General features: G+C 39.9%; 1 protein-coding gene across 2 annotated transcripts in view; it reads left to right on the plus strand.

Annotated features, from left to right (window-relative positions):
* Window positions 1-20,085, plus strand: part of SLC35F1 (solute carrier family 35 member F1) — a 485,769-nt gene extending 465,684 nt beyond the window's left edge. For both annotated transcript variants that reach the window (XM_030853597.2, XM_060283702.1), the window contains exon 8: window positions 16,793-20,085. In XM_030853597.2, the coding sequence (XP_030709457.1) occupies window positions 16,793-17,017 (225 nt within the window). In that variant the 3' untranslated portion in view covers window positions 17,018-20,085. The remainder of the gene's footprint in view (window positions 1-16,792) is intronic.
* The last annotated feature ends 2,294 nt before the right edge of the window (window positions 20,086-22,379 follow it).

Genomic DNA, 22,379 nt, shown 5'->3' on the forward strand with positions numbered 1-22,379 from the left:
CTGCGTCTATTACTAATAGTTACTGAGTCTATTGGTTTCATAGGGCTGCTGTAACAGATTACCACAAACTTTGGTGGCTTGAAACAAACAGACATTTGTTCTCTCACGGTTCTGGGGTCAGAAGTTCGAAATCAGTTTCACTGGGCCAAGGCTAAGGTTCAGCAGAGCCATGTTCCAACTCGAGGCTCTAGGCTCTAGAGAATCTGTTCTTTCTTCCAGCTTTTGTTGCTGCCAGCATTCCTTGGCCTGTGGCTCTATCGCTCCAGTCTTTAAGGCCAGCATCTTCAAATCTCTCTTCTCTGTCTTCACATCCTCTTCTTCCCTGTGAGTCTAAAACCTTCCTCTGCTCCCTCTTGTAAGATACATGTGACTGCATTTCAGGCCCACCTGAATAACCCAGATGTATTAGTCTGCTCTGGCCACCATAACAAAATACCATAAGCTGGGTGGCTTGGACAACAGAAACTTGTCACACATTTGAAGGCTGGAAGTCCCAGATCAGAGTCCAGCGGGGTTCAGTTTCTGGTGAGGGCTCTCTTCCTGGCTTGCAGACAACTGCCTTCTCACATCTTCGCACGGCCTTTCCTCCGTGTGTACACATGAGGGGGAGCGCAGGGCGGTGGGAGAGAGAGCTCTCTGATCTCTTTTCATAAGGACACTAGTCCACCTTTATGACCTCATTTAACTTTAATTACCTTAATGGAGGCCCCATCTCTAAATACAGATACATTGGGGCTCATGGCTTCAATATACAAATTTCTTGGGGAGGGGTACACAATCCAGTCCATAGCACCCAGGATAATCTGTCATCTCAAACTCCTTAATCACATCTGCAAAGACCCTTTTTCTAAATAGGGTAACCAACATTCACAGGTTCCAGGGATTAGGATGTGAATGTACTTTGGGGTCCACTTTAAAGCTTAGCACAATGAGGAAGCAAAATTAATTGCTAAACTTACATATACTCAGGGCTGCTCAAACGTGATTTTTGTCAATGGGGAGCAGTTGCTCAAAATTAATAAACAAGGTAAAGCAGAATAGGAATTTATGAGGACTTATATAATTATCATTGTAAGAAAACTCAAGATAAATATGTCCAGACACTGAGCCTATAAGCCAGGGGGTTATTATTTGCATTGCCAAAAAAGCCTTCCTCTCCAGATGGATTGATTGTCTCTTAAGTTGCCAATTCTATAAATGCATTTTCAGTTCAACTTGATTTATGCTGAAGTTTTCAGAGAGGGCTATTGAGGAAGGTTTTTTATATCTATCTTTGCTTTAGCATTTACTTCTTGTGATATAAAGATAACAATATAGCTGACATTTATTGAACATTTACTATGTGCCAAGAACTGCACCAAAAGTTTTATACATGCATTTCATTTAATGCTCACAAAAGTCCCATATGGCAGGTACTATTATTATCCTTTGTTAACTGATGCATGACCAGAGGTATAGAGAAGTAAGGAACTTGTCCAAGACCATAGCAAGGAGGTGGCAACCAGGTATGCAAACCCCAGCATTCTGACTCTAGAGCTTGTACTGTGAACCACCACTTGATATTGCCTGGAAAATATCATTAAACACTCCATTTCTAAAACTTGCCATGGAGAGAAATTGTTATGAAAGTTTATATCAGCATCTAGCCCTTTAATATAACAGATTTTTGTGTTGTTAATAGTCAGGGTTATCCAGAGAAATAGAACCAATAGGGTGTGTGTGTGTGTGTGTGTGTGTGTGTGTGTGTGTGTGTGTGTGTGTGTGTATCTATCTTTATCACTACATAGTCCTATCTATCCATCTTCCAATCTAGAGCTAGAGAGATAGAGAGATGGATTTATTTTAAGGAAGTGTCACATGTGATTGTAGAGGCTGGCAAGCTTGAAATCTGGAGGGCAGCCTGGCAGGCTGGAGTCCCAGGGAAGAATTGGTGTTGCAGCTTGAGTCCAAAGGCAGAATTCCTTCTTCCTCGGGGACCTCAGTCTTTTTCTCTTAAGACCATCAACTGACTGAATGAAGCCCATCCACATTATGCAGGGTAATCTGCTTTACTCAGAGTCCACTGAGTTAAATGTTCATTTCGTCTAAAATATAGCTTCACAGCAACCTCCAGACTGATGTTTGACCAAATACCTAGGCACTATGACTTAGCCAAGCTGAGACATAAAATTAACTGTCACGGGTCTACGTCTTCTCAACCCGGCACCCATATACACATCTCTTTAAATCATACTTAATCTCAAAATAAAGACAATAACAAGATGGTACTTTTGCCCAACGTGATACAACTAGCCTGCACACAACTGAAAACACACTAACCTTTTCCCTAGAAAAGGATGCAAACATCTTGGGGGATGTTCACTCTTCTCCTTGATGTCCTGTAACTTAAATACTATGGTGTAAAATCAATACATCTTATCTGATAAGGGGATAAGAGAAGGGAGAAAACAAAGATACTTTATACACACACACTGACAACCATATTAATAACAAAATAAGGAGTAAATACTCGTGACAATTACAGTCCTCATTTCTGTAACTGGTCATGCTGCTGTAGCTGGTACTTATAACTACCTTCTTCCAGTACCCGTTCTCTACTCCACTTGTCGTCAGCGAGTACCTCAGCCAACCACGTGGTTCTTTACCTGGTGGGGTGACCCAGCCTTCATTCCTAAAGAGTCCGAGCCATTAGTAGTCCTGCCTGGATTGGGTTGTTGAAGGTTTCCATTGACTTCAATCACAGGCCATGGTAATACAAAGAGATGCCTAGGAGATCTGTAATCCAGAGGTACTCTTACCTCCATCATGAAGTAGCAGCACAATTTCCCCTTGGTAACCGAGGCTGACCACCCCAGCACAGTGACAAGAACTCCCTTCTTTGTTCATTGAGAAGCACGAAGAGCCCAAAGTGGCTGGGTGCCAATCTTAACTTTCAGTTCAGTGGAATCATTGTGTGTCTCCTGGTGAAAATGTTCCTCCCTTTGGAACTAAGACTTTTAGATCAGCAGAGCCTAAGGTTGCAGGGACAGGAAGCAAAATTTTACCAGTGGATCACTAGGGAAAAGTGAATGGTGCCACTCCCGTTTCCATCTCTTGATTCCACTGTAATGGAACAGATGTTCTTTGAGGTGTACTGAGCTGCAGTACTATCACTTCCATAAATTAAGATCCTTCACCTGCTTTAAAATTCAGTCCCTTGCAAAATCACTCCAGCCCAGTGTGTACCCCTGTGTTGTGTAGAGAGAAAATAGACCTCATGTGATGCAAGAGTCCAAACATGAGACTGAAGGCCACTGCTCGGTGTACCTCACACACAAATGTTATCCTTCCTTGACTAGTGATAATAAGAACCAGTCGTGGGAAGGAGATGTATATGAGCCATCGAACGGCCTTTGTTGTAAGTGAGCCTATAATTAAACGTTCCCACAGACTAGCCCCCTTTTATTCCACTTCCGGCTTGGCTATGAAGGTCTTTTGCTGGACGGCAGAGAATAGAAATCTGCATGAACGAGGATTTCTAACAATTCATCAAACCAAGTGAAAACGTCTGTTTGTCATATAAAAGATAGTGGCAGGAATCCATTTTTAGCTCCTTGTTGCTGTACTCACGTGTGAAATTACCCACAGGGGAAGATACTTGCCTGTAAAAGAACCCTTATTGGCCTTAGATGTGATTGGCTGCACAGAATACACTGCCAGAGGAATTGGTTTTGCAAACCAAACAGAAGGCCTCATAGACTGAACTCAGATGGCAAGGGGGACGTAGCCTTGCCCCGAGTGACAGTGTCAGGCCACGGAGAGGCAAAGGCCCTGGTTGCTGCTTCTCTCCTTAACAATATGATATTTGGAGGATAAGTTGTTTCCCAAGTTTTTAAATCTTAGTGATATCTTGGTTTTCTGATATGGATTGAGAGACCATTTGGCATTTGGACTAAGGTACTCATTGATTTATTTTCTGTCTCAATTAGATTAGCATGAATTTGGGATTATTTCCTCTCTCCTAACTGGAGAAAGAATGTGGAAGGAGGCGTGGAGGTCAGTATTCTTAGTCCCTAAAAACAACCAGTTTCAGTGTCTGTCGATAGATTGTGTGCCATGCCCACATTTGGTATTTTCCATGCTATGACTTAGAAAAAAGAAATATTGCAATATTTAGCCAGAGAAATTTAGCCCCTTTTTATTTTCTTAAAAACAAAAAAGAATGAAGAAAAAAGAGGAGGAAGAGAAATAAGAGGAGATAAGACTAGGAGACAAAGCAATAATGAGGCAGGTCCAAAGAATTTGAAAAAGCTTGGGCCTCTGAGGGGAATTTATTTCCAGTTCAGTAAACTCAGAAGCAGAACTTTTGCATTTTAATGCCCTTAATAAATGATAATAATGATAAAAATGATCTCGTTAGGTTAGTGCAGAGCCAAAATTAGGAGGTCAAGTACCAAATTGTTTATGTTGATGTTTCTGTGGAGTCAGGTCTGTCTAGTTTCCTTGCCCTGAATAGCAATTGACTCAGATTCAGCAGCAATAGATCAGGACCAGGCAGAGCCTTTTGTCACAGGATCCCACCCAGGCCACAGCTTACAGCCTGCCCAGCAATGACCAGCTTCCTCTGGTCTTCTTTCTCTGATCTTCTTCTCCCCACCATTCCATTCCCAGGTTCAAGGTCCACAGCCCTCTTATACTCACACGGCTGCTGAGAGACGTGTTTTCATTGGTGAGCTGTCCTCTCCCTCCCGGCCCAGGACACTCAGCAGACTGGCTGTGATCCACAGGGTCCACCTTTCAACCCACATATCAAGTGGGGACCCAAGAGACCTTGGGCTCCCCTTTTAGTTACAAAATCCAATTTTACCTACCCATGATATTTGGACTTAAAAACTCCACGATGGCAGCATTATCTTTAATTATGATTCATTCTTTTTTTTTTGAAGAATTAATGGATTGATTCTTTTTTTTAATTAATTTATTTTTGGCTGTGTTGGGTCTTCATTGCTGCGCGTGGGCTTTCTCTAGTTGCGGTGAGCAGGGGATACTTTTCATTGCGGTGCTAGGGCTTCTCATTGCTGTGGCTTCTCTTGTTGCGGAGCATGGGCTGTAGGCATGTGGACTTCAGTAGTTGTGGCTCCTGGGCTCAGTACTTGTGGCATGCGGGCTCTAGAGCTCAGGCTCAGTAGTTGTGGCACCCGGGCTTAGCTGCTCCGCGGAATGTGGGATCTTCCCGGACCGGGACACGAAGCCGTGTCGCCTGCATTGGCAGGTGGATTCTTAACCACTGCGCCACCAGGGACGTCCCATGATTCATTCTTTTCTTTTTTTTTTTAACATCTTTATTGGGGTATAATTGCTTTACAATGGTATGTTAGTTTCTGCTTTATAACAAAGTGAATCAGTCATACATAAACATATGTTCCCATATGTCTTCCCTCTTGCGTCTCCCTCCCTCCCACCCTCCCTATCCCACCCCTCCAGGCTGTCACAAAGCACCGAGCCAATATCCCTGTGCCATGCGGCTGCTTCCCCCTAGCTATCTACCTTACTACGTTTGTTAGTGTGTATATGTCCATGACTCTCTCTCGCCCTGTCACGGCTCACCCTTCCCCCTCCCCATAACCTCAAATCCGTTCTCTAGGAGGTCTGCGTCTTTATTCCTGCTTTACCCCTAGGTTCTTCATGACATTTTTTTCCTTAAATTCCATATATATGTGTTAGCATACAGTATTTGTCTTTTTCTTTCTGACTTACTTCACTCTGTATGACAGACTCTAGGTCTATCCACCTCATTACAAATAGCTCAATTTCGTTTCTTTTTATGGCTCAGTAATATTCCATTGTATATATGTGCCACATCTTCTTTATCCATTCATCTGATGATGGGCACTTAGGTTGTTTCCATCTCCGGGATATTGTAAATAGAGCTGCAATGAACATTTTGGTACATGACTCTTTTTGAATTTTGGTTTTCTCAGGGTATATGCCCAGTAGTGGGACTGCTGGGTCATATGGTAGTTCTATTTGTAGTTTTTTAAGGAACCTCCATATTGTTCTCCATAGTGGCTGAACCAATTCACATTCCCACCAGCAGTGCAAGAGTGTTCCCTTTTCTCCACACCCTCTCCAGCATTTATTGTTTCTAGATTTTTTGATGATGGCCATTCTGACCACTGTGAGGTGATACCTCATGGTAGTTTTGATTTGCATTTCTCTAATGATTAGTGATGTTGACCATCCTTTCATGTGTTTGTTGGCAGTCTGTATATCTTCTTTGGAGAAATGTCTATTTAGGTCTTCTGCCCATTTTTGGATTGGGTTGTTTGTTTTCTTGTTATTGAGCTGCATGAGCTGCTTGTAAATTTTGGAGATTAATCCTTTGTCGGTTGCTTCATTTGCAAATATTTTCTCCCATTCTGAGGGTTGTCTTTTGGTCTTGTTTATGGTTTCCTTTGCTGTGCAAAAGCTTTGAAGTTTCATTAGGTCCCATTTGTTTATTTTTGTTTTTATTTCCATTACTCTAGGAGGTGGGTCAGAAAGGATCTTGCTGTGATTTATGTCATAGAGTGTTCTGCCTATGTTTTCCTCTAAGAGTTTGATAGTTTCTGGCCTTACATTTAGGTCTTTAATCCATTTTGAGCTTATTTTTGTATATGGTGTTAGGGAGTGATCTAATCTCATACTTTTACATGTACCTGTCCAGTTTTCCCAGCACCACTTATTGAAGAGGCTGTACTTTCTCCACTGTACATTACTGCCACCTTTATCAAAGATAAGGTATCCATATGTGCATGGGTTTATCTCTGGGCTTTCTATCCTGTTCCATTGATCTATCTTTCTGTTTTTGTGCCAGTACCATACCGTCTTGATAACTGTAGCTTTGTAATATAGTCTGAAGTCAGGGAGCCTGATTCCTCCAGTTCCTTCTTTCGTTCTCAAGATTGCTTTGGCTATTCGGGGTCTTTTGTGTTTCCATACATTTTGCAAAATTTTTTGTTCTAGTTCTGTGAAAAATGCCAGTGGTAGTTTGATAGGGATTGCATTGAATCTGTAGATTGCTTTGGGTAGTAGAGTCATTTTCACAATGTTGATTCTTCCAATCCAAGAACATGGTATATCTCTCCATCTATTTGTATCATCTTTAATTTCTTTCATCAGTGTCTTATAATTTTCTGCATACAGGTCTTTTGTCTCCTTAGGTAGGTTTATTCCTAGATATTTTATTCTTTTTGTTGCAATGGTAAATGGGAGTGTTTTCTTGATTTCACTTTCAGATTTTTCATCATTAGTATATAGGAATGTCAGAGATTTCTGTGCATTAATTTTGTATCCTGCCTCTTTACCAAATTCATTGATTAGCTCTAGTAGTTTTCTGGTAGCATCTTTAGGGTTCTCTACGTATAGGATCATGTCATCTGCAAACAGTGACAGCTTTACTTCTTCTTTTCCGATTTGGATTCCTTTTTTTCCCTTTTCTTCTCTGATTGCTGTGGCTAAAACTTCCAAAACTATGTTGAATAAGAGTGGTGAGAGTGGGCAACCTTGTCTTGTTCCTGATCTTAGTGGAAATGCTTTCAGTTTTTCACCATTGAGGATGATGTTTGCTGTGGGCTTGTCATATATGGCCTTTATTATGTTGAGGAAAGTTCCCTCTATGCCTACTTTCTGGAGGGTTTTTATCATAAATGGGTGTTGAATTTTGTCAAAAGCTTTCTCTGCATCTATTGAGATGATCATATGGTTTTTCTCCCTCAATTTGTTAATATGGTTTATCACATTGATAGATTTGCTTATATTGAAGAATCCTTGCGTTCCTGGAATAAACCCCACTTGGTCATGGTGTATGATCCTTTTAATGTGCTGTTGGATTCTGTTTGCTAGTATTTTGTTGGATTCTGTTTGCTAGAGGATTTTTGCATCTATGTTCATCAGTGATATTGGCCTGTAGTTTTCTTTCTTTGTGACATCCTTGTCTGGTTTTGGTATCAAGGTGATGGTGGCCTCGTAGAAGGAGTTTGGGAGTGTTCCTCCCTCTGCTATATTTTGGAAGAGTTTGAGAAGGATAGGTGTTAGCTCTTCTCTAAATGTTTGATAGAATTCGCCTGTGAAGCCATCTGGTCCTGGGCTTTTCTTTGTTGGAAGATTTTTAATCACAGTTTCAATTTCAGTGCTTGTGATTGGTCTGTTCATATTTTCTATTTCTTCCTGATTCAGTCTTGGCAGGTTGTGCATTTCTAAGAATTTGTCCATTTCTTCCAGATTGTCCATTTTATTGGCATAGAGTTGCTTGTAGTAATCTCTCATGATCTCTTTTATTTCTGCAGTGTCAGTTGTTACCTCTCCTTTTTCATTTCTGATTCTATTGATTTGAGTCTTCTCCCTTTTTTTCTTGATGAGTCTGGCTAGTGGTTTATCTATTTTGTTTATCTTCTCAAAGAACCAGCTTTTAGTTTTATTGATCTTTGCTATTGTTTCCTTCATTTCTTTTTCATTTATTTCTGATCTGATTTTTAGGATTTTTTTCCTTCTGCTAGCTTTCGGGTATTTTTGTTCTTTTTTCTCTAATTGCTTGAGGTGCAAGGTTAGGTTGTTTATTCGAGATGTTTCCTGCTTCTTAAGGTGGGCTTGTATTGCTATAAACTTCCCCCTTAAAACTGCTTTTGCTGCTTCCCACAGGTTTTGGGTCGTTGTGTCTCCATTGTCATTTGTTTCTAGGTATTTTTTGATTTCCTCTTTGATTTCTTCAGTGATCACTTCATTATTAAGTAGTGTATTGTTTAGCCTCCATGTGTTTGTATTTTTTACAGATCTTTTCCTGTAATTGATATCTAGTCTCATGGCGTTGTGGTCAGAAAAGATACTTGATACAATTTCAATTTTCTTAAATTTACCAAGGCTTGATTTGTGACCTAAGATATGATCTATCCTGGAGAATGTTCCATGAGCACTTGGGAAAAATGTGTATTCTGTTGTTTTTGGATGGAGTGTCCTATAAATATCAATTAAGTCCATCTTGTTTAATGTATCATTTAAAGCTTGTGTTTCCTTATTTATTTTCATTTTGGATGATCTGTCCATGGGTGAAAGTGGGGTGTTTAAGTCCCCTACTATGAATGTGTTACTGTCGATTTCCCCTTTTATGGCTGTTAATATTTGCCTTATGTATTGAGGTGCTCCTATGTTGGGTGCATAAATATTTACAATTGTTATATCTTCTTCTTGGATCGATCCCTTGATCATTATGTATTGTCCTTCTTTGTCTCTTTTAATAGTCCTTATTTTAAAGTCTATTTTGTCTGATACGAGAATTGCTACTCCAGCTTTCTTTTGGTTTCCATTTGCATGGAATATCTTTTTCCATCCCCTTACTTTCAGTCTGTATGTGTCTCTAGGTCTGAAGTGGGTCTCTTGTAGACAGCATATATAAGGGTCTTGTTTTTGTATCCATTCAGCTAATCTGTGTCTTTTGGTGGGAGCATTTAGTCCATTTACATTTAAGGTAATTATCGATATGTATGTTCCTATTCCCATTTTCTAAATTGTTTTGGGTTCGTTATTATAGGTCTTTTCCTTCTCTTGTGTTTCTTGCCTATAGAAGATCCTTTAGCATTTGTTGTAAAGCTGGTTTGGTGGTGCTGAACTCTCTCAGCTTTTGCTTGTGTGTAAAGGTTTTAATTTCTCCATCAAATCTGAATGAGATCCTTGCTGGGTAGAGTAGTCTTGGCTGCAGGTTTTTCTCCTTCATCACTTTCAGTATGTCCTGCCACTCCCTTCTGGCTTGTAGGGTTTCTGCTGAGAGATCAGCTGTTAACCTTATGGGGATTCCCTTATGTGTTATTTGTTGTTTTTCCTTTGCTGCTTTTAATATGCTTTCTTTGTATTTAATTTTTGACAGTTTGATTAATATGTGTCTTGGCGTATTTCTCCTTGGATTTATCCTGTATGGGACTCTCTGTGCTTCCTGGACTTGATTAACTATTTCCTTTCCCGTATTAGAGAAGTTTTCAAGTATAATCTCTTCAAATATTTTCTCAGTCCCTTTCTTTTTCTCTTCTTCTTCTGGAACCCCTATAATTCGAATGTTGGTGCGTTTAATGTTGTCCCAGAGGTCTCTGAGACTGTCCTCAGTTCTTTTCATTCTTTTTTCTTTATTCTGCTCTGCAGTAGTTATTTCCACTATTTTATCTTCCAGGTCACTTATCCGTTCTTCTGTCTCAGTTATTCTGCTATTGATCCCATCTAGAGTACTTTTAATTTCATTTATTGTGTTGTTCATCGTTGCTTGTTTCATCTTTAGTTCTTCTAGGTCCTTGTTAACTGATTCTTGCATTTTGTCCATTCTATTGTCCATTCTATCTCCAAGATTTCGGATCAACCTTACTATCATTATTCTGAATTCTTTTTCAGGTAGACTGCCTATTTCCTCTTCATTTGTTAGGTCTGGTGCATTTTTATCTTGCTCCTTTATCTGCTGTGTGTTTTTCTGTCTTCTCATTTTGCTTATCTTACTGTGTTTGGGGTCTTCTTTTTGCAGGCTGCAGGTTCGTAGTTCCTCCTGTTTTTGATGTCTGTCTCCAGTGGCTAAGGTTGGTTCAGTGGGTTGTGTAGGCTTCCTGGTGGAGGGGACTAGTGCCTGTGTTGTGGTGGATGAGGCTGGATCTTGTCTCTCTGGTGGGCAGGTTCACGTCTGGTGGTGTGTTTTGGGGTGTCTGTGGCCTTATTATGATTTTAGACAGCCTCTCTGCTAATGGGTGGGGTTGTGTTCCTGTTTTGCTAGTTGTTTGGCATAGGTTTTCCAGCACTGTGGCTTGCTGGTCGTTGAGTGAAGCTGGGTGCTGGTGTTAAGATGGAGGTCTCTGGGAGATTTTCACCGTTTGATATTATGTGGAGCTGGAAGGTCTCTTGTTGACCAGTGTCCTGAAGTTGGCTCTCCTACCTCAGGGGCAGAGCCCTGCCTCCTGGCTGGAGCACCAAGAGCTTTTCATCCACATGGCAGAGGAAACAGCTGAGCCACCACTCCCGATTCATTCTTTTAATTGGTATTTTGCTTAACTTTGTCACTGATGTGTCTTTAAATTACCCTGGTACCTAAGATCTCCAAACTGTGTAATCTGATTCTGTTTGAAACAGAATTGGGCTTATTTATTCCTTTTAGTCTAGAAATCTTGGTTAGATGTGCCAGTTGATTTGGCTTTATATGTGCATTTTATATCATGGAGTGTGGTAGTACAGGGGAGAAGACACTTTGTTTTACACTGCAGAGTATTCAGGACAGTTTCCCAAATTTAATTAAAAGTCTAATTTTTCCCAGGCATAACTTGCTGCTGAAATTGCCAGGCCAGTCTCTCTACATGGAAATTCTTCCCAGCAGCTCTTGAACCTCACCTTTACCAGCCTGTGCATATAACCTTGGGAATGACCAGTCACTGCTTTCATGGTTCTTCTTACCCATGATTGCATTGACTTCTGAAGCAACTGCTAAATTTGTAGACTCCCAGACTCTACCTTCTCAGATGTTTTCTGCTAAAGAGTTTAAAATGTGGAAAGGTTTGATTACATCTGTGTCTGTTTAAAAGAATAAACTTGAATAAGAACTAGAAAGGAAATCATTATTGTGGCCACATGTCCTTTGTATACGTGAACTCCTTCCACGTCAAAAGCCATGTCTAAGGCAAATTAGAAATATCCTTCAATTTATTTCTGAGAAGCTTCCTTATGCAGTTGAGAGACCAGTTTCAACTCCTTTGCTCACCTGCTATACATGAGAAGCCTTCAGGGGTGGTGTTCTTTCAGGCTACTCAGCTTCTCTCAAGAAAAGTTCAGAAGGCAGATCCTATCAGGTCAGCAGTAGTGGCTCATAGACGTGCGTGCGTGTGTATGTGTGTGTGTGTGTGTGTGTGTGTGTGTATACACTAAAAGAGAGAGACAAAGAGAGAAAAATACGTGCTGGGTAAATTTAGAAAAGAATTATATGGGAGAAGGGGGCTCTCCAAGTTTTTCAGTCCTGTTTCCTCCTAGCTATTGAAAAATTTTCTTTGCTTGTATCTTCTTTCTAATTTGACCTTATTTTCTCCCTCCTTCCAATTATATTTTCTCTGAGCTTCCTTAGCTCTCCAAGTTAGACCTAAATTGGATTTAAATCTAAATCTCCCCTTCTTCTCAGATAACTTCAGGAGCTTTACCCAAGTCTCATTCCCCTGAACCCCACTTTCCTAGCAAACCCACCAACTGCTCTTTTCCATGTCTTTCTTCCACCTCTCACAAGCGACATCGTTTCTGATTCCAACGAACCTTTGTTTTTCTTGGTGACAGAACTGCCATACATCTCTCTTTAAGAACTAAGAGAATCTTTTAACTTTTCATTACCTATTAAATCAAAATTAGTTCTGGTCATTAATAGGCCCAAGTGGAGTCACTGAGCAGAAGCAGCCAGTCTAACATCAGGAACCTTGTAAAAGCCATGTCACACAGAGGCACACACCATAAAAGGCCTCTTTTAACGTGCACTGTCCGGGAAAGAAGGAAAAACCAGGCCCTCCATGTAGAGGCAGTTGGTACACACATTCAGTGAAAGTAGAGCTTTAACCCACAGTCACTTCATGCCCTACCTCACGCCTCTCTGCGGTGGCCCATGTTCTCCTCTGCTTACCCCTGCCATCTTTTAGTCAACCCAAAAAAGAATACCTCCCTTAAAAACTGCCCTCTTCCCCACATAGTATAGTTGATATATTTGTAAATATACTTTGAAATGGCTTTCAAACCATGTGGTTTTCTACTTGTATAGATTTAGGCCCATTCAAGTCATTCGTTTATTAAAACTCGACTTAGATGTTTAATACCAAAACTAAAATGAAAATTTGGTCTGTCCCTAACTGATGTGCTGAATGTCCCATTCGCTAACTAGTAATTATATTGAGATGCCAGCTGGCTAAGAGCTAGGTTTCATCCCTAGTGGGAGGTTAAAGAGCTTGGTGCAGATTTATCATCAGTCTTCCAAGCCATCCCATTCTGAATGATGGCTCGTGTCCCAGTCAGATTGCTTTAAGCAACACGCAGACATTCTCCTTATGTACAGCAACTGCTTTCTGATCCTTGCTAGCAGTGAGACCTGTCAAGATGGAAAAAGGCAAGAGAAAAGTCAGTCGTGTGTACAGTGGGGTAGTGAGAAAGGGTGCATCCTTTTTCAGCTTCTCAAAATTACAAGTCAGATAAAATGCAGGCAAAAGTGCAGCACCAAACACACAGCATCTTCTGATGGGCTACAGTTGACTGCAGTGAGGACCACGGAGTACACTTCAGACACCAGCCCGTATTCTTAAAGGGAGGCAGCAAACCTCTACCTGAGACTCACCTTATCTGTCACCGGGAGATGGCTTTCCAGGAACTAGGCATGAGTATTTCTTTGCAGTAAACAAATTAAGCAGCCTAGAATATACAGAATTTTTGTTTGATTGATTGGTGTTTTTAAATAATTGCCCTGTCAGGATAAGTGCAGCTTCCAGAGCTGAGGGTCATCCAATTAGTTACCCCTGTTAAATTTTCTTTTTTCTTGTCAATCTATAAAGAGGAGAAAAATGAAACTTTTTCTTACTTTTTAAAATACAAAGCCTTTCTGTAATTATTTTTAACATTCAGTATTTCTCCAGATTAATCTAATGCTTGCGTTACTGCTCCCATTTTAGGTTTGTGTGTTAAATGAAAACGTTCTCTACCGACTATTAATAAAACCCCTTGGGTGACTTCCAAGATGCCTCTGTCATATAAAATTCCATTCTGTCTGTATTTTGAACAATTTTAGAGTGAATTCTGTATGATTAAATGGAAATGCATTGTAAGTAAGGTATGTGTTGTCATTCTAAAGCTGTGTCCCAGGAAAACAGTTTGTAGTGGTTTTATCACTCAACCTGATAGTTCCATGCCCCAAAAATGATTGATTCAGGTATTATTTTTTACACTGACAAAGGCATTAGCTTTACAAAAAATGGCTATTAAAATCTTTGTCATATTGATCAAGTCAGAATATAGGAGCCAAAAGTAGAAATTGAGAGGAATTCAAATCCTTCTCATACCCTGTATCAGATCCTTTCCTGTCTCTACATTATTTCAGTTGCCAAATCCTGTCCACCCCAAGTTTATGAAACTTCCTCTGCCAGTCCTCTGGTCAGCAGCCTACAATCTTCTACCCAGACTCTTGCCTTCTACATTGCTCCTCCCAATTCATCATCACTCTCCTCTAACTGATCACAGGTTTGAAGATGACTTTTGGAGTCAATGATTAAGGATCAGTGCTATGACTTCCCTTTCAAGGAGTCTTTGTTTAGCATTTTATGTATGAGAGATGACGTTGGATTGAGTTGAAAGCTAAAACATTTGAAATACACTATTGGTACAGGCTGATGTTTTTATGGTTTCTTTCTTTCGTATGAAACTTTAATTAAATTCATTAATTCATTCAAAATGTAAACAAAGAGCAAATAACACTTAGTAGATGCCTACACTATGCCAGGCTCTGCACTTGACACTGGTCAAGAAAGACAGAGTCCCATAGTCAAGGGACTATAGGAGAAAGGCAATTTCATCAATGATCATATAAGAGTATTGTAACAGTCTTATATGTAAGGTCATTGATGATAAGATAGTGCTGTAATAATAATAACAATGGAGCCAATGTAGGTTGAACACTCACTGCAAGGTAGGCAGTAGGATGAGTGCTTCACGTGCTTTACCTAATTTTCTTTATAACAACTCTATAGAGTAGGTACAATTATTATCCCCACTGTACGGATAAGGAAACTTGGACCTTGAAAAAAGTTGTCCACAATGACAGCCAGAGAGGAGTGGGGCTAGATTTGAATCCTGTTTGTGGTTATAATGCAGTTCTAATCTCAGAGGCCCATTCTTAATCGCTCGACCTTCATCTGCTGCAACAGGGGCGGCCTCACACCCAAGACCTGAAAAGTTCTCACTGGAAACTGGAGGTGCATGAGGGGATTTTTGAAAATGAGAGTCACTAACAAAATATTTGAAATGTTGCTAATGTTAGGAACAAACTCATTTCATTTGCCAAAGTTTCAGGTAAAGGATGAAGCTCTTGAATGTAGAACTTCAGGAAGCAAATTTGGGGGTAAATAAGTTTTCTGAGATCATATACAGCAGTCCTGAGTTAGTGGTTTTCTTTTGCTACCATTTTGTTTGACAAACAAAATCATAAAGAAAAAAATTATTTTCACTGGGAAAAACTGAATTAATCAAGCTAATTAAGTGAAGCTGTTACAAGCTGAGTCTAGTATACAAATCCATCTGAGAAAGTATTATCATATGAGTGTGAAGGATAAAGGACTTATAGGACAGGGTGAGGAGTGCTGTAGAAAATCAGAAAGTGATCTTTAGTCTTAACTACCTTGCTGCTGCTAAAGAAAGAGACAGAGAGACAGAGAGGTAAAAAACAAAACAAAACAAAACATCATAGCAGGAGCTTTTAACCACAGGAATATTTTTTCTAAGTGCCATTTTCAAAACCACCTTTCCTATTATTGAGCATCATAGCCACCTTTTAACTCTTTATTATAACATTGCAACTTAACTTTATAGACTCTCTCTCTGGATCCTTTTCCTGTTTTCCTTTCTTCCAGCTTCCAATTAATTTTTGTCTTTTTTTTTTTTTTTTACCAGTTTTTAGTTCTTTGACAGTATGAGCATAAAAAATAAAATAGGAAAATCAAATTGATCCTTTTTTCCCAAAAGGATGGATGCAAGATGTAGTCAAGACTGGGACAACAGCTGTCAACTACAATGGGAGTTGGTAGGCCATAAGTGCATTGCATTGTTTTAATCTATCTGTACCTCTGTTTCTCCACTGAGACTATTAAGTCCTTGATGGTAAGGACCATATATTTTCATTTCTCTTTCCCCAGCACATAGTTCAAAGTTTAATACAGAGAAGACATAGAAGAAAACTATTGGTTGAATGAAGGAGTGAATGAATGTATGAAACAGAAGTGGAAACACTCATACTGTTACCTCCCTCTCCCCCACTAACTACTCAAGTAATTCCAGAATAACTACTCAAGAAGGCCCAGAAGGTGTAGTTTTTTCCAAAAACGTATGTAAATTCTCGGGGAAGTTGTATACACCAATATTTTCTATTTTTTCACCACAACACTCTATATGAGTTGTCGAGCAGTAGTTTAGGAACAGAACACTATATATCCATCCCTATTTGGTTTTGTTTTTAGATTAATGGAGCAAGAATGAAATGTTATACTATTTCTTTCTATCCAAGGATAATCTAATCTTGCAAAGACAGTTACCAAAGTCAATAACAATTCCTACTCAGAAGACAAAGTGTCTGAATTGGATTAAGGTGAAACAAAAGTGCCTGATGCAGCTGTGTCAGTGAGGGACTCAGTGTTTATGGCTTCATTACAACCTTAAGTGGAATATCTCTATTTCTTCCGTGTTTAATGAAGTCACAAACAACCAACTCTTTGTTGAGTGACATTGGAGAGTATTTGCTTTTAACTTGTATTTTAATTCGTGATTAACTAACTCTCTCTCACATCAGGTACTCAGATGGGTGCTTTAGGGAATATTAGCTGAGTGTTCCTCTGTGTTAGCCACAGAGTCAAGAAAAAAGATAAGGAGAATCAGTAAGACCAAGACAGGGTAGAAGAGAACATTCACCTTCCATCAAGATCCTTGGCCGACTCATCAAGCTGCCCGTCACGGCTCCGCTCCCGTCTCTGTGCCTCATTCATGGGTAAGTGCTTCTGCTCTGGCTGCTAAGTGACTTGGCTGTTGTGTTGTTTAGTTTTCAGGACTTTATCTCCTGTCTTTCTTCACCATCCTCCTCGGCCTGGTGCTCTACTCCTCCACCTCCACATACATAGCCCAGGACCCCCGCGTTTACAAGCAGTTCCGCAATCCTTCGGGACCCGTCGTGGACTTACCAGCCACAGCTCAGGTGGAGCCTTCAGTCACCTATACCAGCCTGGGCCAGGAGACTGAAGACGAGCCCCACGTTCGTGTGGCCTAGGATGACACCCTCCCAGCCCACTGAGGACACCTCCGCGGCCGTGTGTCCGCCCGTCATCTCTGTTTTGTACATAGAGAAAGGTATTTATTAGGTGCGGTTTACACAGGTGGACTGCAAGGTAGCGAATCTGAAAGCCTGTAAAAGGCATAAGCTAAACATCCCTGGAGACACAGGCTCTGATCCACCTGACCTGGGGAGATGCCTAGCTAGTGTGTATCCGGGTCACAACCCCCCTGCATTAATTACTGTGAAAATGTTTGAATCAAAAGCAAGTATTATTGTTTGTATTATTACGGTTACTGTTACTACACCGACTTCCAGGAGGAGCTTTTGTACTCCTGATGGAACTCTCACCAGACCCACTCACATGTAGTTAACATCAATCCCACTTTTCTATGGCAAGTCACTTTTTAAGAATCACACTTTATTTTTGTGCACAGTCTCCGAGTGCTGCATGCCACAGGAGCTCCACCCTATGACGCTTCCTTATCCTAGGGACCTGGGGGCTCGCAGTTTCCTCTGTTACCTGTTGGATTGCCTGCTCAATATGTATTTTGTGCTGTGACCCTTGTGGGGAGTGGCAACAGACCATATAATTCTCTATTCTAGGAATAGATATAAAACAAACATTTTAGCCTTTTTATATTTCAATCTCTGATTACTCCAGGCCATTGCCTTTCTGTTGTGCCACATGATTCTGCTAATCAAGTCCCTGTAATAACAGGATAAGGAAAGTTCCGTTTCTGCAGCTTATGGGAAACCCCAGAAATAATATTATTTGTGCTTAGGGCAATACATTTTTTTAAATCTTTCTGCTCCTCCCTATGTTCCCTCTTCAAAAACTATATTGGTTTTCCTTTTTCCCCCTAGATTCCTTTAGTGATAATATGGAAATCAATCAAGGCATTGGAAAAAGCCATGGTCCTCTGCCCTCTTGTGTGACACCCTTTTTGAAATACACCAGCATGGGAAATTACCTTTACTGTGGAGTGTCATTGGTTGTTTGGCCTCCCAACAAAGTCAGGGTGCTGGTGTGGAACAGTCTCTGACGATCGTTTGATTGAACTGGCCATTCTGTAGTGGTAAAAATGCCACCAATGAAAAAGTCTGGCACTGTGGTCATATTTGGCATCCATTCAATAGCGGAATATATCACACAACATTCTTACGGATACAGAGAATATTACAGGGTCCTGATAAGGCTTTGAGGGGTGTGTCACCGGTCTAATTTTGTTGCCCTTAAAATAGCCCTTTCTTCAAACACAGAAAATCAAGAAACACCACAAACCTCTATGATTTACAATAGATTCTACATGTCAGTATGTGCAATAGTCTTTACCTTTGGCTGGCTTCAATACAATTCGAAAAGATCCTCGATAGAGTTACAGGGTTTGTAAAGGGAAAATAAATGTTTGGGGCAATTCAAATCAATACATCTTAAGCAAGCAAAGCAAAACATCAGAGGGGTCTCTGTAAGGTAGAGAACAGATCGCAGCTTAGTCAGGATTTCCGTAGTAGCCTGAACAAGGCCTAAATACGGCTGGCAGAAGCATCCCATGCTGTCCGCCAGCACCCATGTGACACTTCCGCCTGCCCTCTACCCCAGGACAGGTAGTCCTGCCCTTGGAGTTGGAGCAGACAAACTATCATCTTTTCTGACATGCAGATTTTATGCTCATCTCTGTTCAATCCCCTTAGTAACACGTTTTATTTTCAGTGAAAAAAAAAATCACCATTAAAGCTATATCAAGTTAAAAGAGCTTTGCCAATGTTTGCTCTCTGCTACCTTTTAAACCAATTAAATACCTTTCTCTGATATTTTGTCCATTCAGATCTGAAGACCTTTAAAGACTGTGGTTTTATTTTTGTGTTTACATTCCTTTGGTTTGCATAATTTGCTTGATTTATTGCATTCTTAGTATTTATTTTAAGCCAAATGTTTTCGTCTTTTTTATTCATTTTTATGACCCTAATTTGTAGACGCTTAGTAAAGTCTTATGAGAAATAAGTGGATGAAAGTATTTCCAAGTCGACTCGGTGGACTGGGAATTTTTTTCAAATTTAAATTTCAAAAGGGTTTGCCAATCAGTGGATGGCTACAAGTTGCCATCTGAATTATTTTCTAGGATATTGTAATTGACTCCACTGTATGGAAACCAAGTGTGAATGTTAAGGTGAATTCACTGTATACCTTTTACCATTCAATGTCCTTGTACACAAGATTTTCATGTCACTGGGGTAGCTCACTGTGTTGGTTCTTCTCCATTTAGAAAGGCTGATAATGTACTGAATTGTCTGAGATCAGGAGTTCCAGATTGACCCTTCGGGGAAAAAAGAAAATCGCAAGAAACAAACTTTTTTTCCGTGTAAAAACATCGATCCTTTGGGAGTGGGGTGGGAAATGGGGGTAGGACATCATAAACTCTAGCTGTTTGAGTTTCTGAAATTTCATAACCTCAGTAGACACCAGCAAAAATTTCAGCTTTTCAATCCACCACCAACCACTCTCTCCTCCACACATGAGACTTTAGCAATTTGTCTAGAATTTGGTTGGGTAAGCAAACCTTAGCTCTCCTAAGTGGTGGTCCTCACTTACTCAATGACTGACAACTTGCACTGGGGATACTGCTCGCCTTGGTCACACTTTCCCACAGCTCCGAACTCTGAAATACACAACCAGGTAGAACAAGCAATGGAAAAATTTACACCACTGTGTCCCATGAAAATGTTTCAATGTTTAGTTTAGGTATTGCTAACTTGTGCTATTAACCTTCTGACAAGCAGTGTAGTATTTGTTTTGGGTTTGTTTTTGATTTGTAACCATTCAGTAGTCCCCAGCTAGCTACCAGTACAGATTTTACCCCATGGGTAGGATTCTACTGTCAAGCCACATAACAAAGCACACTAATCCAGACACTGCAAATGGAAAATATGAACCAAAAAGGAAATTGACACCGATAAGTTGAACAAACTCTCCATTTTTGATATTTGCATGCTCCCCTATGGACTGGCTGTGGCAATGTAATGCCTGTATAATGTTTTCAAATAAAAATAAATGCTTTATGAAAGCACAGAGTTCTTGGTTTTCTTGAGTGTTTGTCTGCACTATGACAACCAGGGAAGCAGCTCCTGTGGGATGCTAGAAATAGCAACGAAAGTAGATAGCAGGGTACATGTCAAAATAAAAACCAGAAAGAAAATATTTCCAAATTAGGAAGGGCACAGTTGGTCTCAGAGCTGTAGCTTCGAAAAGCCAAATTAAACACATTTGTAATTTGCAAAATTAATTATTTATCTAGGTACTTAAGAAGGCTCTGGGGCTACAACCTCCAAGCCCACATTTAAAACACATGTAGGACAATTATAAATTTACCCCCAAGAAACAATTTCTCATAAAGAAGAAAGTTTTGTGTAAGCTGCCCTCAGCACAATGCCAGACACAAAGAAAGAGCATTAACATTTACAAAGCAGGACTGTTTGTGTTTCTGCTCTGAACTTACACAGCATCTTGTCATGGTCACTTCTCCACTAACTGCAGTCACCCAGTAATTTTAAGTACCGAGAAACGATTGTATATAAATTTACATGTTCTTGTCATTTATGTTCATAATCAGACCTCAAAAATTAAATGAGCTAAAAAGACTGTGTGTCCGAGTTATATATTTAAAATCTTAAAAGGAAAACAGTCATTTTTCAAGGGAAAAAAGGAGCAAGGAGTGGCACACAGCCTTTATACAGGGCTCTTAAGTAGAGATCCATTGTGATCTGCTTTTATAAGTAGAACAGTACTGCACGTCACATAAATAATTTGTTTAAACAGAGTGATTCAGTTTTAAAAAAGTTTTTCCTTGAGAAATGTAACTCTTTCTCTAAAGTATTGTTTATTTTTCTTTAGTAAACTCTTTGATCATAGATGAAATACAGTTGAACTTCAACTCAGTCTGTGTCTAAGTGTCCAACAATTCTAAATTATTAGGGTCCACATAGTATACCTAATAAACATATATGTCATGTTTAGCCTGCCTTCCCAGTGAATTATCATTTTCTTAAGAGAAAGAATTGGGTTCCCTAAATGCTTGGAAGTTCTTGCAAAGGGAAGCTAAGGCAGTACTTGAATGGTTTTTGTGATTATTAGCATGAAGAAAAAGAGAAACAAGTAAAATTCAGCAAGTGAGCTGTAAGTACTGTATTGTCTTGATGTTCCATAGGAAAACAAATTGAATATCTGCAGTAATAGGGACTGAAATCAAATCCAGCTGATCTATTTTCAGGCCCCACGAAACACCTTGCTCATGGAAGGCTCTCACGTCTTTTTTTTTTTAATGGAATCTAACTTCTAAATCAGAAATACAAAGTACAAGGCTAAGATATTCTATTACAAAATAGTCCCCTTTTCCTTCTACAACTAAGTACTTTTTTCTGTAAAATTCCTGTTCTTGGAAAGAAAGGCATCACGAGGTCCAATTAAACCACCCTTGAATTTTTTAACAAACCCTTAAAATGTTAGTCTACTCCTTCAGGTTGACCCTGGGATAAAAAACAACAAAGTGAAGTTCTTTTTTCACTTACAAATGGTGTTTTTGAATGCATAACATTGCTTCTTAATTATGTACACTGATCTTTCTTTCTTCTTTCTTCTCTTCCTTTTTTCTTCGATTTTTTAAATTTCTTTTTCTTTTTTCTTTCTGTGAACATAAACAGAGGACTCATTCTGGGCCACCTACTCAGTCTCTGTCCTTTATTCTCTATGTGGTCAAAAATGTTTAATTCAAAAAAAATTATAATACAGCTGGAAAGCCCCACACCTACCAGATGGCCTTTCATTAGTGCCTGAAAGGACAAGGCATTGTGTGTCACTTTTTAGACAGCCAGGCAAGTCGCCTCCAAACGACACTGCAACCTGATTAACAGGGAAAACTAATGATCAGAGTGGGGAGGTCCCTGGGAATACACTAAAATTAGGGGCTTCCATCTGGATAGACAAAGGCCTGGTGTAATATGACTAAATCTATAAAAGCATGAAAATGAGCTTGTTCACCAGGCCTCAGCGTTAGAGCTGGGAACCATCCCATAATGCTTGAAGGATAATTTCAGGATGGATAAAGATAAATATTACTTTTTACACAACGGGGAGTAATCTTCCTGAACTCATTACCCCACAGTGATCGCACTGGCTGAGAATGTGTTATGTCACCAAATAGATGAGAATGCTACAGTCAGGCAGTAAATAGGCTGTGTAATTCATTATCCAACCCGTCAAGCAGGCACTCAGTAATTATGCCTGGACAACAGGTCCATAGACTCAGTCTGTTGCAGGCGAACCTGGCTGTGTGGTCACACTGGCTTTAAGAGGCATTACACC

Source organism: Globicephala melas, chromosome 14, assembly GCF_963455315.2.
Source record: "Globicephala melas chromosome 14, mGloMel1.2, whole genome shotgun sequence".
Classification (NCBI taxonomy): domain Eukaryota; kingdom Metazoa; phylum Chordata; class Mammalia; order Artiodactyla; family Delphinidae; genus Globicephala; species Globicephala melas.